Source organism: Ambystoma mexicanum, chromosome 6q (assembly GCF_040938575.1).
Source record: "Ambystoma mexicanum isolate Mex_15411 chromosome 6q, UKY_AmexF1_1, whole genome shotgun sequence".
NCBI classification, from domain to species: domain Eukaryota; kingdom Metazoa; phylum Chordata; class Amphibia; order Caudata; family Ambystomatidae; genus Ambystoma; species Ambystoma mexicanum.
Window position 1 is genome coordinate 1,197,066,759 of NC_090937.1, and position 15,395 is coordinate 1,197,082,153.

At 39.7% G+C, this 15,395-nt stretch overlaps 1 protein-coding gene across 3 annotated transcripts in view; it reads left to right on the forward strand.

The window, feature by feature from the left end:
• ARAP2 (ArfGAP with RhoGAP domain, ankyrin repeat and PH domain 2) overlaps window positions 1–15,395 on the forward strand; it is a 1,740,202-nt gene that overhangs the window by 1,535,378 nt on the left and 189,429 nt on the right. For all 3 annotated transcript variants that reach the window (XM_069631830.1, XM_069631832.1, XM_069631831.1), the window contains one exon: window positions 3,725–3,852. In XM_069631830.1, the coding sequence (XP_069487931.1) occupies window positions 3,725–3,852 (128 nt within the window). The remainder of the gene's footprint in view (window positions 1–3,724; window positions 3,853–15,395) is intronic.

Consider the following 15,395-nt stretch of genomic DNA (forward strand, 5'->3'; position numbering starts at 1 on the left):
TCTGCCAAATCGACTCCTTGATTAGGGACTTCCTATGGGGTTTGAGTCGCCACAGATTGTCCCTTACAGTTCTTTCTCTGCCCTATGAAGATGGGGGGCGCAACTGCCAAAGCTCGAGCTGTAGTATCTCGCTGAATATTGAGCTACATCTCACAATGGCTGTCTGATGGTCCAACCTCTGAATTAATGCTGCTCCAATACCTGGTGATGCCGGACAGACTTAAGGAGGCCCTGTGGCTACCGAAATGTTGTATGAACTTTCTACCTTTGCTGGTCAGGTTGGGCTAGGACCCTGAAGGTACTTAAGGTAGACCGCCCCTATTCTCCCAATATGACAACAATGGCTGATAAGTGTACAAACAGAAATGATCTGGGGTTTTTTCAGAGAAGGAGGTCCAGAGCCTCCCTCATTGTAGAAGGCATGTACCCTGAGGGGACAAGGCTAGCTGGAAATTACATCAACGGAGCACGTGTAATAGCAGAGCTAAAGACCACTTCTGTATAATGTTCCGTGTTCGTAGTGATCAATGCTTTTATACCAGTTTCAATCATTGTTTAGCCCAAACAGGGAGCAGAGATCATGTGTTCTTCCTCTAGGTCCTTGCAGAGATCAATTATCTCCTCTTTAATCATGGGACCCTGAACTGGATAAAAGTCAGTGATTTTCCTATCGACTTTATCTGCCTCCCTGTGTCAGCAAGGTTCACTGTTCTTTGCGGCCAGACTCGGGATTGAGTCTCGCTCTTTACCGTTTTTCATGTAGGCATCACTAGGTAAAAAAACACACAATGCCCCCAACACCCTGTTACTATAATGGGGGCTGTCGATAGGAAGGGGAGGAGGGAAATGGAGTTGTTCTGCCATATTGTCCACCCCCTCCCCTTCAGCCATCACGGTATCTTGAATCAGAACCGAAGAGGGAGAGAGATTTGTCCTTGGCTGGAATCTGCTGACTGCCGCATATTTACCTGTGCTGCAGTAACCGTGATTGCCGCACAGCGCTTCTGCATAAGGTTAGAAAGGGAGTCAAAAGAGAAAGCGGCATCGTGACAGAACGTGTGCACACACTCTAGGGTCGAAGTGAGAGTATTTTTCAGGAGCGCAGTTGGCATTTACCAATGTTAGCGTGTGTGTGGCAGCCGGGCATATCCCAAAGCAATAGAGTAAGTCCACTGTGTACCCTGCACTCAGACACCAAGACACTTTATTACATTCTGCTATGCTAAGCTTAGCCTAATAGTTTAGTAGGCAGACTGCTTGATTGAAAACAGATGAAAGACTTGCAACACTTCTGTGGTGCTGTTTCTCTCCAGAAAATCAAGAGCACTTGAATGAAAACAGATGGAAGACTTCCACCACTTCTGTAGCCTGTTGTTTCACTCCAGGGAATCTCCCCGGCTCGCCACAACACTCGATTACACTCCCTATTTACACTGCATCAATCCTTCACACACTTTCTCCAATCATGTAAGGCTAATCTATAATAGCTATATCTGCCTTTAGGGCAAAAGGCATTTCTTCACCAGCAATTTGAAGGAAGGGCACATGGTCTTCTACCTTTACATTCATTCATCACATAAAACGGAACATTCAAAGTGTGCATCTTAGTCCTAAACACAATAAACATGGTATAAATGATCATAACGTGTTAATTTACATACATAACTATGTGGCAAGATAATCGGATACAAATCTTTGGTTTGATGTAGAAACCTGCCATTCATCAATCTCTGCTGTGTCCTCAATTCACGAGGAAGGAGATGAGGTAGGAGACCTGGAAGGTTATGCACTCCAACTCAGTTGCTCCACCTAGCTCCAGTTTTGACACCTTTCAAACCTCTATTTAAAGACTGTAGCTCAACTCCAGGCACACAGCATTGAGTAGGCTGATGGTCACATGACCAGAACCTGCCACACACTTACTCCTCCCACCACCTGTTTAATCAGCCCTCCTTAAGCATCCTCATTAAAGGACATGCAAAGACAAGGGCCTCACCTGTTTCTACCTGTTCAGGCCTGACAAGGCCAATGGCCTTACCCACTATCCTGCATTTCACCTGAAAACCAATCACTACTACTGCTACTCAACAAAAGACATCACCATGTGCATCCTCACTAGAGTTTGAATGGCCAAGTGCACTGGTCAGCCCCAGAATGCTACCCTAGAGAACCTCATCAATAATGCTGTTGCACCCATTTCAGTGAACATTTCTTCAGTAATCCCTGACATACTGTCACCATAACTTCATAATACAATTCCCAAACCACTTCTAAAGAGAAGAAATGTTCACTGGAAGCTTACCAATTAAAATTAACTTTCCCTGTAACATGGCAGAATCCATGAATTACCACAAATAGAAAAATTACATTTTCCAACATCAAAACCAAGTTAGCATTTATCAGAGGCACCCCACCAAAATACTTAATATTTAAGGCCACATTCAAAATTATCCACAAATCTAATACAAACATAGTTACAAATATGAGATCATGGTGAAGATCTTGCTATCTACCTTCAAACCACAAACACAGCAGCAATCATTTTCATGGGTAGAGGTATGCTGTTTGTTTAATGATACAAATTACTATGCACCCCTATTCATTTTACATCTCCCTATGTTAGTGAATTGTAGGATCTCGGCTTTTGAGAATACACTTTTTTTAATAGAAGACATATGTTGGCCTTAATGAGGTTTTTGCAAAAGCCATTAGCACATTTGGTCTGAAGATAGAGAGGTAGCACTATACCTTAAATATCGTTACTATAACAATCAAGGTAACATTGTTGTGGCATTTGAGCCTGCAATTGGCTTATGTTAATATACTTCTGAGTCTATATATTAGATATGTTGTCTATGCTAGGCATTTAGTTGCATTGTTTGGACATTTAGAACTACACCTGCCATACAATGGCAACAAAACATGCAATGGTTGAATATGCCAGGCATATGATGACATTGTTGGGGCTTAGAAGGCAGGACTTGGTATACACTGGCAACACTGGCAACACATGCAATGTTCTTTCATATTATATATGCCAAAACTGTTGACTTTGCCAACACATGTTTATTTGTTAATTGTACTGTTTGAATGTAATATGCAAGCACTTTACTTCATGGCTATACATCATACTGAGTTGGTGTTCCAGAAACAATGGTGCCGGAAAGCTCACCGGCACCCTTGTTTCAGGACCACCACACTATGAGACTGCTTGCAGGAGATGTTGCCCCGGCAGGGTCAGACCTGCCGGCTGCAAGACCCTCCTGCAGGCAGACATTTCACAGAAGACTTACCCAATCCTCTGCCTGACTTCCCGCTCCATCGGGACTTGTAATGTCTCGGCGGCACCGGGAAGTCAGGCGGCGGATGCAGTTTTCGAAGTTGGTGACAACCCACAGGTAGCACTGGCAGATTACCGCCAACCTCATAATGAGGCCCACTGACTTGGAATAGCAGGATTTGACCACTTGAGTTGTGATGTCTATTGGTGTGCATTACATGATCTCTATTTAAATTGCATGGTCATGCCCTTATTGAACAAGCTTAAGCCATTTCTTATATATTTGGATTGTAATGCTTTTTATGTGTCAGTAAACCATTGAGTAAATAATAGACCTACTACGTTTTTGATTTTACATAGTGAAATCAATAGAAACACATTTAAAAACCAGAACATTGTTCCAGACATTTACGATTGACTATGCTTCATTGTTGTGCTTTACAGGTGATGGTGTAAAAGCAGGATATTTAAAATTTAAAGAAGAGCCATCAAAATTGTTATCTGGGAACAAATTTCAAGAGCGATATTTCGTATTACAAGAAGGAAAGTTGTTTTTATACAAAGATATGAAGGTAAAAGTGAACATATTAACTGTTTAATTTTGTCTGTGTAAGATATGTTGTAAGATATGTTTTGCAATTATATGCAAAACATATATTGTTTCTGAGAACGAGCAGCATACCACATTGCTGGGACATTTAAGCACTGTAGTTGGAGAGAAAGTGACATGATGTTGGCCACACATTTTATATTTTATCTAAAAATGTAGGGTTTTCAGCAATTTCCTAAACGTGAGGAGGCTATTTACACTTTGAAAAGAAATGTGGAGGATATTCCAGAGTTCTGTAGCCTGAAAAGAGAAGCAATGCCTAACTCCTACTTAGTGGCCCTGAAAGACAGTGGGTAAAGCATACGACAAAATGCAGAGCACTGTGGCTTCTTGGGATTTTTTTGATTGGAGGGGTGTCTGCAACCAAAGGTAGCAATGGAGCCACAACCAACCAAGGAGTATTGGAGGGTTTCTCCCCAAGATTTATCTCAACACAATAGCTTAAAGTGGTACATTTAACAATATATTTTCTCTGAAAAATTGTTTAAAAATCCACACAGTTTACATATGAAAAAGATCCAACAGATGCCAGGTCACCAACAGTGCACAGACTAATTTTCCAATGCCTTTTCATGATGGCTTCACCATCAATATATGTCGGATTCCTACAGTTTAAAAATACTTTTTTATGCTGGCTGTGCCAATATATGCCAGTATCACCAGGTAAGCACACTAATCATGTTGCCTTTGCTCAAAATTCCAGTAAAAACTTGATGCCACTCTAATAAAACATGAGCATACTGGATACACCATAGTTGAGGGGCATATGTAATTCTGTTTTACTTTGAACAAAGGGAAGTTATGAATGCCGGGGGTACATTCAAATGAAGCATATAATCATTTATTTCTGTTTTCTGTTTTGTCTGAATTTGTGGCAGAAGGCCTGTGTGTTGTCATTAATAAAAGATAGCCGCTGATACAATTTATGAATCCGAATTTGATCTATAACTCCTTTCTGAGTAATCCTATCAAACATTTTCTGAGGACCTTTGTAGTTCACCATAAAAACAGAATAAAGAAGGTCCTTTAGTTGCACCTTCAAACACTTGTATATAGGTGTGTTATAAGTGCCATATCATATCATATCATATCTTAAAATAATTTGATATCTCTTATTATTTTGATGTTTCTGTTAGCAGTTTGTTTTTCATGATTTCTAACATTATGTTCCTTCTATTTTGTAAAAGGTTCTGATAATTGCCAATAACATTTTAACAATATTTAGGACCCTGAAGTGTGACATTTGAACAAGAAAAAACAGATAACAGACTTGTCCTTGTGTATCTTATGTCAACAAATAAATAAATCTTCCCTGGTTAACTCAAAATTTTATGAAAAGGTTTTAGAGTTCATTAAGAAGAGACCCAATTAGAACAATAACACATACTTGAACATAAGACTACGATTTGGCAACTTAACACCTGAAGCATTCGGAATGCTGCAGGCAATGTACTCATAAGGCACACATGGATCGAGGCAAAAGATTGCATGGAAAGCAGTTATGTGAGTCAAAGCCATCTATCTCCAGCCATGAAGAAGAGGAAGAAGTAGAAGAAAGCTATACTAGAAGATCAAACATACCTATGTATGACAGAAATAAATGCTTATTTTGCAATAAAGAAGGAAAAATAAGAAATCAGTTATATTTGATAGCAACTGATTCATCTGTTTGAAGAGAACAGGAGAACTGTCTAACAATGAAATATTGAAGAATCGTCTTTGTGATTGTACACATCCTGAAGACCCTCACGCAAAGGAAATTGCATATCACAAGCTATGTTGGAACACACATGTAGTGAATGTCTTACGACACACTCTGCACGAAGATGCTGCCAAATTCACTGTCTTACTCTTCAATCAGCGATTTACTCCTTGAAGGTAACGTAACAATAAGGGGGAGAATTGAAAAGCTTTACATGCAAATTTCAGCTAGTAATGGTATAGAAGAGGCCAGATGAAACAAGAAAACTAATCAAATGTTTTATAGAAGAAGAACTTGAATGTATTTGCTTTATTTTGTAGAATCCCAAAAGAGTAAATAAACTACGAGTCTCACTGAAAGTAACAGCGGAAGAAGAATTTGAGGATTTTGAGAAAAATATGAGAACCCTTTTTAAAACAGCTACAATTTTAAGGAGAGCTGTACTAACTTGTGCACATTGACATTCACTGGAAGTTTTAGAGAAGTGAGTTTGGCAGATGTTCCAAAGAAGGTTGCTCTTTTTTACAAATGGTTCCGTCAAGGACTGATGGATATGAAAAGCAATTCAGAAAAGCATGGAACCACTGTAAAAAACGCGGCACACAAGTTGCTACACGTGTTTACATATGAAATGCTACCAACACAATAAGCTTCATACATGAGCACTTCTACCATAAACCAACCCCATGAAATGCCCTTGCAAGTGGCAGTAAGACTCTCAATGCACACAGCTACAAGCAGCAAATTCATCATTCAATTTCTGCATAGTCTCTATAGAATATGATATAGTCCTTTGGTTTGAGACAAAGATAGAAACATAGTAATGCAATGCATGGAAGAGTTTGGAGGATATTACGTTCCCTCAGAGTTGACCAGAGGCAGATTAGTCTATTGTTCTGCTGACAACATTGCCTTCCACATGGATACTCCGTATGGCAAAGGTACTTTGCACAGTACAATTATGGTGGTCTATCAGAAGAAGGATGAGTGAGATGTCCTAAGCCCAATTGAAATATCAGGACCATCATCACTTCGATCAGTGCAGAATATTCCTTATTCCCTGTCTTGAAACATTCCCAAAGGGTGTAGACCACAGATTCCTGTAAGCAGTCAAATCACAAATTATCCAGAACAAGGTTACTTTAGATTCCAACAGGCTTGAGGACCTACTTTGGATGATGGCAGAAGTCCTGCCTTTGAGTGATCTTTAAGAATGTTTCTGTTGTGGCAGCAATTCTATGGAATCAACTGCCTTGCTCATTGCATTGGATAGAGGACCACCTTCATTTACGTTGGTTATTAAAAAAAATATTTTTTTAGAATGTGCTATAAATATAATAGTTTTTTTAAAACACGCTAAATAGTGAAGAGGTTTCTAAGCACGGGCCCGAGATTCAAACCTGTGTTGCTCTGCGTCAACCTGCCTCCAAGATGAGCGCTTTGCCACATACTACCCATGTTGCTATGTTGCTGTATCTGTTGTAGTTATTTTTTATCACCAAGTAGCCCTTGGGGGTTTGTTGCGCTTTATAAATGTCCACAAAATAACAACATACCATGTTGGCTCTTTCTTGGATGCTACAGGCATTGAGGCCACCTTAACTGTACTTTATGATGCACATTTGTGTTGAACATTTTATTAGGGAAGTGTGTAAGGAGAACAGTTGAAGCACACATGTCACTAAGGCTTGCACTTTTCAAATTCATCATAGATGAATTCTACAAACAACATGTTGATATCAAAGAAAGGATGGAAACGGAGCTTAAGAAGTTACTTAAACGTATACAAGTGGATGATTCCAAAGAAATAAAATCAGTCCATAATAATGTTCTGACAGTTCTGAAAAATTTGAATGTGATGTCCAAAAGGGAAGCAATTGTGGCTAGAGAATCTCAAGAAAAAGCAGCACTCAGAGTTGCTCTTCAGTACATTCATATGGTAGACACAATGCTTTTATTTATCAGATCTGTCTGAACTGCACAGGGATTACACCTTGAATCACTTGAAGAGTTTATTAAGTATTTATTCATCCTCGGTTTGATAAACTACGCAAGTTTGACAGCATGGTACCTAGTAGAACCAGCTTTAAAGCAAACACCCAGACTTGTGGAGTGTATTTCAGAAAGGAAATTGGGTAGTAAGCAAGCCAAAAGTACCCTTTTGTGCTTTAGGTTCAGATGAAGCTCTGGAACATCAAAACAGGGCAATGAAAGTAAATGGTGGTAAGGTTAATATTACTCAAAATAATCAGCCTATAGCCTGATTCTTTTTAGCCTCTCCTGAGCTGTCAAGCCTGTCTACAGAAGCAAAAATAAATGTAGGACTCACAAATTACGAATGGACAAAACATCACCACCTAACAGCATTCAAAGGAACATGCTAAACGGAAGATGTTCCACAGATCTGCAATTCGATCATGACATTGACTAACACTGTGAGTTATGATGGGAAATAACTCATCAACATCTCAACAAAAGCAGTTTTTAATGGAAAAATTCAGAAGGACTCATCAAGAATGATAGAAAAAGGTTGCCAAATGTTCAACAGCTTTAAAGAAGACTCTATTAAATCATACAGTTGTAGCCTCTGGGCACCATTATAAACGAGAGCCCAGCTGTGTAAAAGTGCATGCAAAGTTGTTAAGACAAAGGTAACAGATATCCAGTAAATATCAGGGGCAGTCCAGCACCGAAATGCCTGGCAATTCTCTTCTGAACAAGAGTACCAACAGCAAACCCAGATACGTGTTTCAGCCTGGTTGGGCCTTGTCAGTGAGGTGGCGCTGTGCCTCTCTAAGAACAGTGAACAAGGGTTCCACGTCTGGATTACCCTAGTAACTTAGGGTGAAAACCCAAAGCTACATAATATGCAAAAACAAGAGGGGTTCTGGGAGTTTCTCTACTACCGCCCTGTAGTGGACATTTCTCTTCTGTGAAAGGATGGTGAGCTAAAGCCTCTGGTTGAGACTCTAACCCCGGATATAGGCCGTTTGTAGAGAAACTCCCAGAACCCCCATTGTTTTTGCATATTAAGTAGCTTTGGGTTTGTGTACTTCAGCAGCAGCCTCTTCAGGTAATTTGTAGTATTCTAATGTATGTTGGTGTTCTACTGGAGGAGTAGTCAGTGAAAAGCTACACATCCTATATTATAGGGAGCTAGACCTGTGGGGGCTGTTTCAACAGCCGAAAGGTTATTTGTTAAGGTTTCTAGAAATGTGCTGAAGATTTTATTTAAGAGTGTCTTACCAGTACCAGCTTCATCACTTACATGCAGGAGCAGAGGTTTATAATTTTTACAGCTACACATTTTAGTTTCATGTTTGAAACCATGTTCAGTTTCTTCAGTGACTTCTAGATATATGGTGAGTTGTTCATCATCTAGCTGTGATTTGAGCACTGACAAGACTTCTTCAGATTGTTTATATTGACAGATGGTATTTTATACCTCAGTCCTGGCAATTTCTGCTTCATTCAGAATGAGTGGTTCTCCTAGTAGTTCTTGACTTCCTGTAAGGGAAGGTTGACTGTCCTCAGGAGTGTCATTATCTAGTTCATCTTCGATTTCTACCTCTTGTTGGCACTCATTGTCCAACATTTCTTTGTATTGTTTGACATTTGCATTTGTTATACTGCTTTCATTTGCTTTGAATGCAGTGTCAAATGAGTTATAGGGCCTCATTCCGAACTGGGCGGTAAGGGATACTGGGCACCAGTAAGGGCTTTGTCCCTTTAATGTTGTATGTGTTTTTAGGGGATTTGCCTTTTATGCTTTTCATACCAAAAGACATCACGCTATTTACTAGTCCTTTTTTACAAAAGGGTCTAGGAAAGCCAAAGCCACATTTGGTATACTATTTACCTTTAACCCAAGCCACATTTGGCATACTATTTACCTTTGTTTTTATATCTACATGGCAGTATTTGCCACACTTATGCTTTTGGAAGTGTAAGATTTGTGCACGTAGGTCACTGTCTGTGGTTTCTGAAGGGATGTCAAAGGTTTTATATTTTTCAATAACCTGTAAATCAGTTGCATCACTGTCATGGCCAACTTTTGTATCCACAAAAGTATGTGAATGTGTGGTGCTCCTTTGGATTGACATTCTTTTCTCCAAAAGAAGTGTTACACTTCTCCGAGCGCAGGGGTAGTTTTATTTCAGATGAAGTGCAGCATGGCAATGAAGCAATGGTGAAAGTACCTTGATATATTGACAGGGTCAACAGAGCAGAGTTCTTCTGGTGTTTTTATATCTATTCCATCTTTATTTTGGTTTGCAGTGCGTAAGAAGTTGTTGAAGTCATCCCAGGTGTACTCTGTACAGCTTAAACTAACAAGTAACAAACCATGTGGGCAGGCCTAGGTTCCTTAGCATACAATGCACATCAGTGTGACATTGGAACCAGTATCTTTTTGTACCACACATGTTTTCCAACAGATGTGTGATACTTGACTACAAAACTTCAATCGTGTCTTTTATTTTTTGAAGCAGTTGGGTAGCAGACATGTTTAAATAATTAGAGCCTTTTTTTATGTGTGTGCCAGGCCATTACATAGAGTTGCTAGTTCACTTTTAAACAGGAGTTGGCAAATGTATTCTGTATTTTATCGGAAGTTTGGGGTCTTCAGAATACATTCATAAACAGCGATATTGTGATGCACTAATTTGTGTGGACCTTTCGTCATATCTTCCTATTTTTCCTGTAGGAAAGAGTAGAGGAAAAGAACATGCTTTACATTTATTCCCATATGCACAGTGGTGATGCTTTGGCATGATCATTTGATATGTTTCTAATGCATCTTCTATGTTGTCTTTGGAGTGTAGTGGGTGAATTGTATAGTAGTCTAAAATGTTGGCTGCAGTAACACGATCTACACATTCAAATTGGCCTGTTACTAGTGAATCCTGAATTATTTGGGTGTTTTCTTTTAGGTTTTCCTCTATGTTTATATCTGTGTAGTATTCATTGTTTCCTTTTAGCTATTGTAGGGCTTGTCATATTTTGTTCAATCAACAAGTTGTTTCCACATTTTTGTGTCTTTTGTTGGTACACTATTAACTAGTACAATCAAAGATTGATCTTTTGGTCGTTGCACTCCTAGAGTTTCTACATTTTCTTTAAGATTTAATGACAAATATACTACTTTACCACAGATGCACTTTAGTAAATCAGATGGAGGAAATTTGGCTGTATATAGCTTGAAATGGGTGTACTGCTTGGATTATAATGCTCTCATACAAGTTAAGTTGTTGGAGAGCCTTTGGAAGTGGGAATATTAGTTATAGCATGTGATGGCGATTGCTTATTGTTATTGTTTATTGGTTATTGGTTATTGGTTATTGGTTATTGGCAAGCTTTGTGTTGCAGAATGTGCAAAGTATTGAGGGGTCAGTTATTCTGTATTTATTTTCTGTTGTTGTATATAAAGCTAATTGGATCCATTGTGATTCTTCATTGTCCTCTATTTTTATGCCATACATACTGTAATTGTGTGCTCTTTTTATAAATCTTCTCTGACAGCAGACACATACCTATAGGCATACCTGTACTATGGAAATAGAAATGTTGGAGAGTTTCACAGTAGCTTGTGATGCAGATGTGGAGAAATTTACTCACAGAGTTCAAGTGTACATCTGAAGTGTTGAGCTGAGAGGAAATGGTTAGGTGTAGAGTTTTTGGAAGTGATTGGTGGATGGATATGTGACTCTTTGAAAGCAGTTGATGAGGGAGTGTTGATAACATGAAAGTGGAATTGGCAGAAGGGCTGCCCCTTGTGTTAAGGGGTCAGTACACAATGTGGTAGTCTGCGTAAGGCATGTGCCACATATGGGTCTTTCAAGGATGCCTGCCATGGAAAGGGGACTGTGGGGATTAGCCAATTAGGTTTTCTGGTTGTGGTCTACAGGAAGAGAGGGTAGTGGGTGTGCTCATTTATGTGTGTAGTGAAGATGGCTATGACTGTGGCCTTGAGGAAGCAGAGTGTGTGGATTTTGAGAGATTTTTCAATTCAGTCATTGAAGGTGTATGCTGAAAATCATGGCATCTTTGGAGCTATTGGATTGACAAAAGTGGAAGTTTTGTGGCATGCAGTTTGTGGTTTAAACTGGACCAGCTTTTACTCATTCTGTCAGAGTATCGCTCACTTTAAATGTCCAGAAATTGTAATTGTGCATTGTGGAGGGGACAGTTTGGGGCATGTGACTCCAATGTTTTTGCAGGTTGCCCTGACATATTTCTTGAAAAACCTAATGAACCGCTCCCTGCTCAAAGATAATTTGATCTGAAAAGAATGAGAGGCAAACATGGAGATGTCCAAAGGTTTTGAGTCAACAAATGGAAGATTCGAGGCAGCTTGTCAATAAAGCTGTATCTGCTTTTTCATATGCTGCAGGAATGTCATGTTTTGAGAATGACAATATACTGTCTGATGGTGTGAATTTTTCTTGTGAAGATGGAGTTCATTTTCCAGATGTCAGAAATGTGATTTTTCTATCCTGTAAGAAAATTGTTGTATAGTACTACTGTACATTACATTAAAAAAGGAGAACAAAGGTGTTTGTTAACAAAAACAATAAAACATGAAAAAAGTGTTCTTTTCAGAGCTACCACTAAAGAATAAATAAGTGAAATTGAGTTTAAATTACCCCCTGCCACTTTGAGTGGCTGCGATGTCCATGGAAACCCGGTAGTCCGCAGACAGCATATGCACATCCAGGTCTTCCTTTACAAAGATCCGAAAGTGCATTGCATTCTATAATTACTTGTTTCTGGGTTTCGTTCACATTCATGCAGTGCTGGCAAGGTCGATCAACATTAGTCAGTTTGCTACGCATCCCAAAAACATCCTTTAACAAAAGAAGATTTAATTTCAATTGTGCCCAGAAAGACCTTGATGTATTTGCAGGATGTCCAATAAGACCTTTCTGTATTTTGTTAAATGGTTTAATATTCGATGCAAAATGTGCAAAAATGTTATATGTTTCTAACCAGTTGAATTCAAAGTCCAATTATTATAATAAATGTTCAATTTGACCTTGGCAGGAGTGTATTCCAGGTCAGATACAGATAGATTGTTGGTTTTAAGTATAGTCATAGGGCCTCATTACACGGACGGCGGTAAGGATTTACCGGTACCGGTAAAATACCGGTACCGGTAAATCCTTACCGCCTTACTATGAGGTCCCTTTGCGGGTTGGGGGATTTAACGCCTGCTTTTTGCAGGCGTTAAAAACCAACCCGCAAAGGGACCCAGGGAGCTAATTACGGTACCGCAATTTGCGGTACCGTAATTAGCGCCTTCCCCATTCCCATTGAGCCCTATGGAGCAAAAATGGGAATGGGGAAGGGCAATGGTGGAAGGGGGAATTACCGCCCCGCCAACCTTGGAATGGGGCGGTAATTCCCCTTTCCGCCAAGGCGGTGCCGGAATTTTACTGGCATGAACCATGGCGCTAATAGCGCCATGGTTCTCCGCCATCCGTGTAATGAGGCCCATAGACCCCTTAATCCATTGAGTCAAAAGAGTGCAATCATCATGAGAAACAGATACATTTAGATGTTGAAACACAGTAACAGCAGGGAGAAATAAAATACTGTGTAATCGCTGTAATCTACTCCAAGAGATCATGTGCTCCAGCTAAACGAGGTCCAAGTTGTGCAGCCAAAGGAACACACGGTGGAAGGCTGAGGACACGCCTCTAAATAACTTCTTCAACTTTGGCCCACAAAAGACCATCTTCTTGCACTTCGGCTCCATAAATCAATCTCAGAACCAGGATTTATTATACATCTTTATTACTTGGGCAAGAGAGAATCAGTCATATTTATTATCATTAGGCCGAAGGTGGGTAGCGGCCGAGACAGCTTTTAGCTTGAGAGCCTGGTTTGCCAGTACCAACGATCTCTTGGAATTGAAAATCAAGTCAAGATATTTAAATTCAGATACTTCCTCAATTTTTTGAACATCAATAAACCAACCAAAGTTTCTTCTATACGACAACAGCTTTTGCCGATTCATAATGAGAACCTTAGATTTAGGAACATCAATGTGCAGACCCAGATCCTTAAAATAATGATCAGTAGCCATCAAAGAATTTTGTAGTCCCACTGCGGTGTAATCCATTAGAACTGCATCAGCAGCGTAAAGAAGATACTGCAATTTAATGTAACCCGATTTAGGTGGGTTTGGAACAGTGGTGGCAATGGTCGCTCTGATCCGTAGAATATACAAGTTAAACTAACACACAGCCCCGATGAAGACCTGCTGCATGAATCCATTCAGTATATGTTCCCTTTTGATCTAACTTAACCTTTAAAAAAAAGTCTGTATTTAGATGTTCCAAAATACTGACCAGATATTCTGGGCAGCCCCATTCCCTTAACATCTTCCATAAGTGTGCTTGGTCTGCGCTGTCTAAAATGTGTCTAAAAATGCCACATACAGGGGGCACTTTGATAGAAGCCTTTGTTTCATTAACACCTAAGGAAACATTTAAGGGATGAATTAGCTCCTTTTCTAAAACCAGATTGGTTGACTTCAAATTTCCAAGAATCCTCAACCCAGCGATCAAGATCATGCAGTAAAAATCTCAAAAACATTTTGCATTAGGTATCAAGTAGAGAGATAGGGCAGTAATTTGCAGGATCCACTCTATCGCATTTTTGAAGATCACTACAATCATTGCCTCCTTCCAAGTAGACAGGAATACCTGACACCTCAGTACTTTACAATACAAGAGAAATAGAACCTCTGTCCATAACCAAGGAGCAGTTTTAAGAGTAAGATTTGTTAGGCTGTCTGGGCCTGGAGCATTAGACTTTTTTGCTTTCTTAATTGTCCACACTATGTCCTCTGCATCAATTTTAAAATCCTCCCATGAGGAAATGCAAACCGATACTAAATCGGAAGCCACAGTAGAGGCACTTGTTCCTTTGAAACTGCCATATAAGGTGCTAAAATGAACTTCCTCAGCTGACCCTGGAATTGGCCCTGCTAGCAGGGATATCTGGACCACTTGACTGCAAATCAACCACCAAAACTAGCCAAGCTGCTTGATATCACTGCATACTCTCTGCGTATTTCAGTAAAAGTAGGTACCTACGGCCTCTTGGCCATTTTTGATAAGTCTGTCTGAGTTTATTTATTAGTGCTGGAGTAGCAGGGCCTATCTTGTATGCTTACCTAATTTTCTGTCTAAGATTTTCTTAATCTAACAGCAAGGTTGTATTAATGGGAAGGATCAGGGCATGAAGTCCTTTGGGACAGCATAGATGGGGTATTAAACCCTGCAATATAGTCTGTAGGTTGAGGCCAACCTTATCCGGGGACTTGTCAGTGAAGATTCCCTCCAATAAGTGCTGTTCTACTTTAATATTAAAGCAATCAGATATTTTAGGTCACCATAATACTGCGTTATCGCGTTGTCCAATCTCAATGTGGAGAGGGGTATTTAACGTGGTCCCCCCATTATTAAATGCTACCCATGAGAATCTAAGCGGCAAATGATCACTCTCCTGGCAATGTTTAACATTCAAAGCATGGAAACTAGTCTTCATAGAGTCCCAGATAAATACGTAATCTAGTGTTGATCGATGACTCTGCTAAACAGGCATATTTAGGTGGAATATCTCCATAGGTTCTACCATTTAATGGTGTTAAATTACATTTGACCATACCAATCGCCCCCTCACTCTGGCATTCTGCATATATTGGCGATCATGAACTTGATTATATCAGGTAGCATCTAAGCATTCCGCGTTAATGTCACCCATAATGACCAAATTAGTTTCTTTGGAAGCACAAT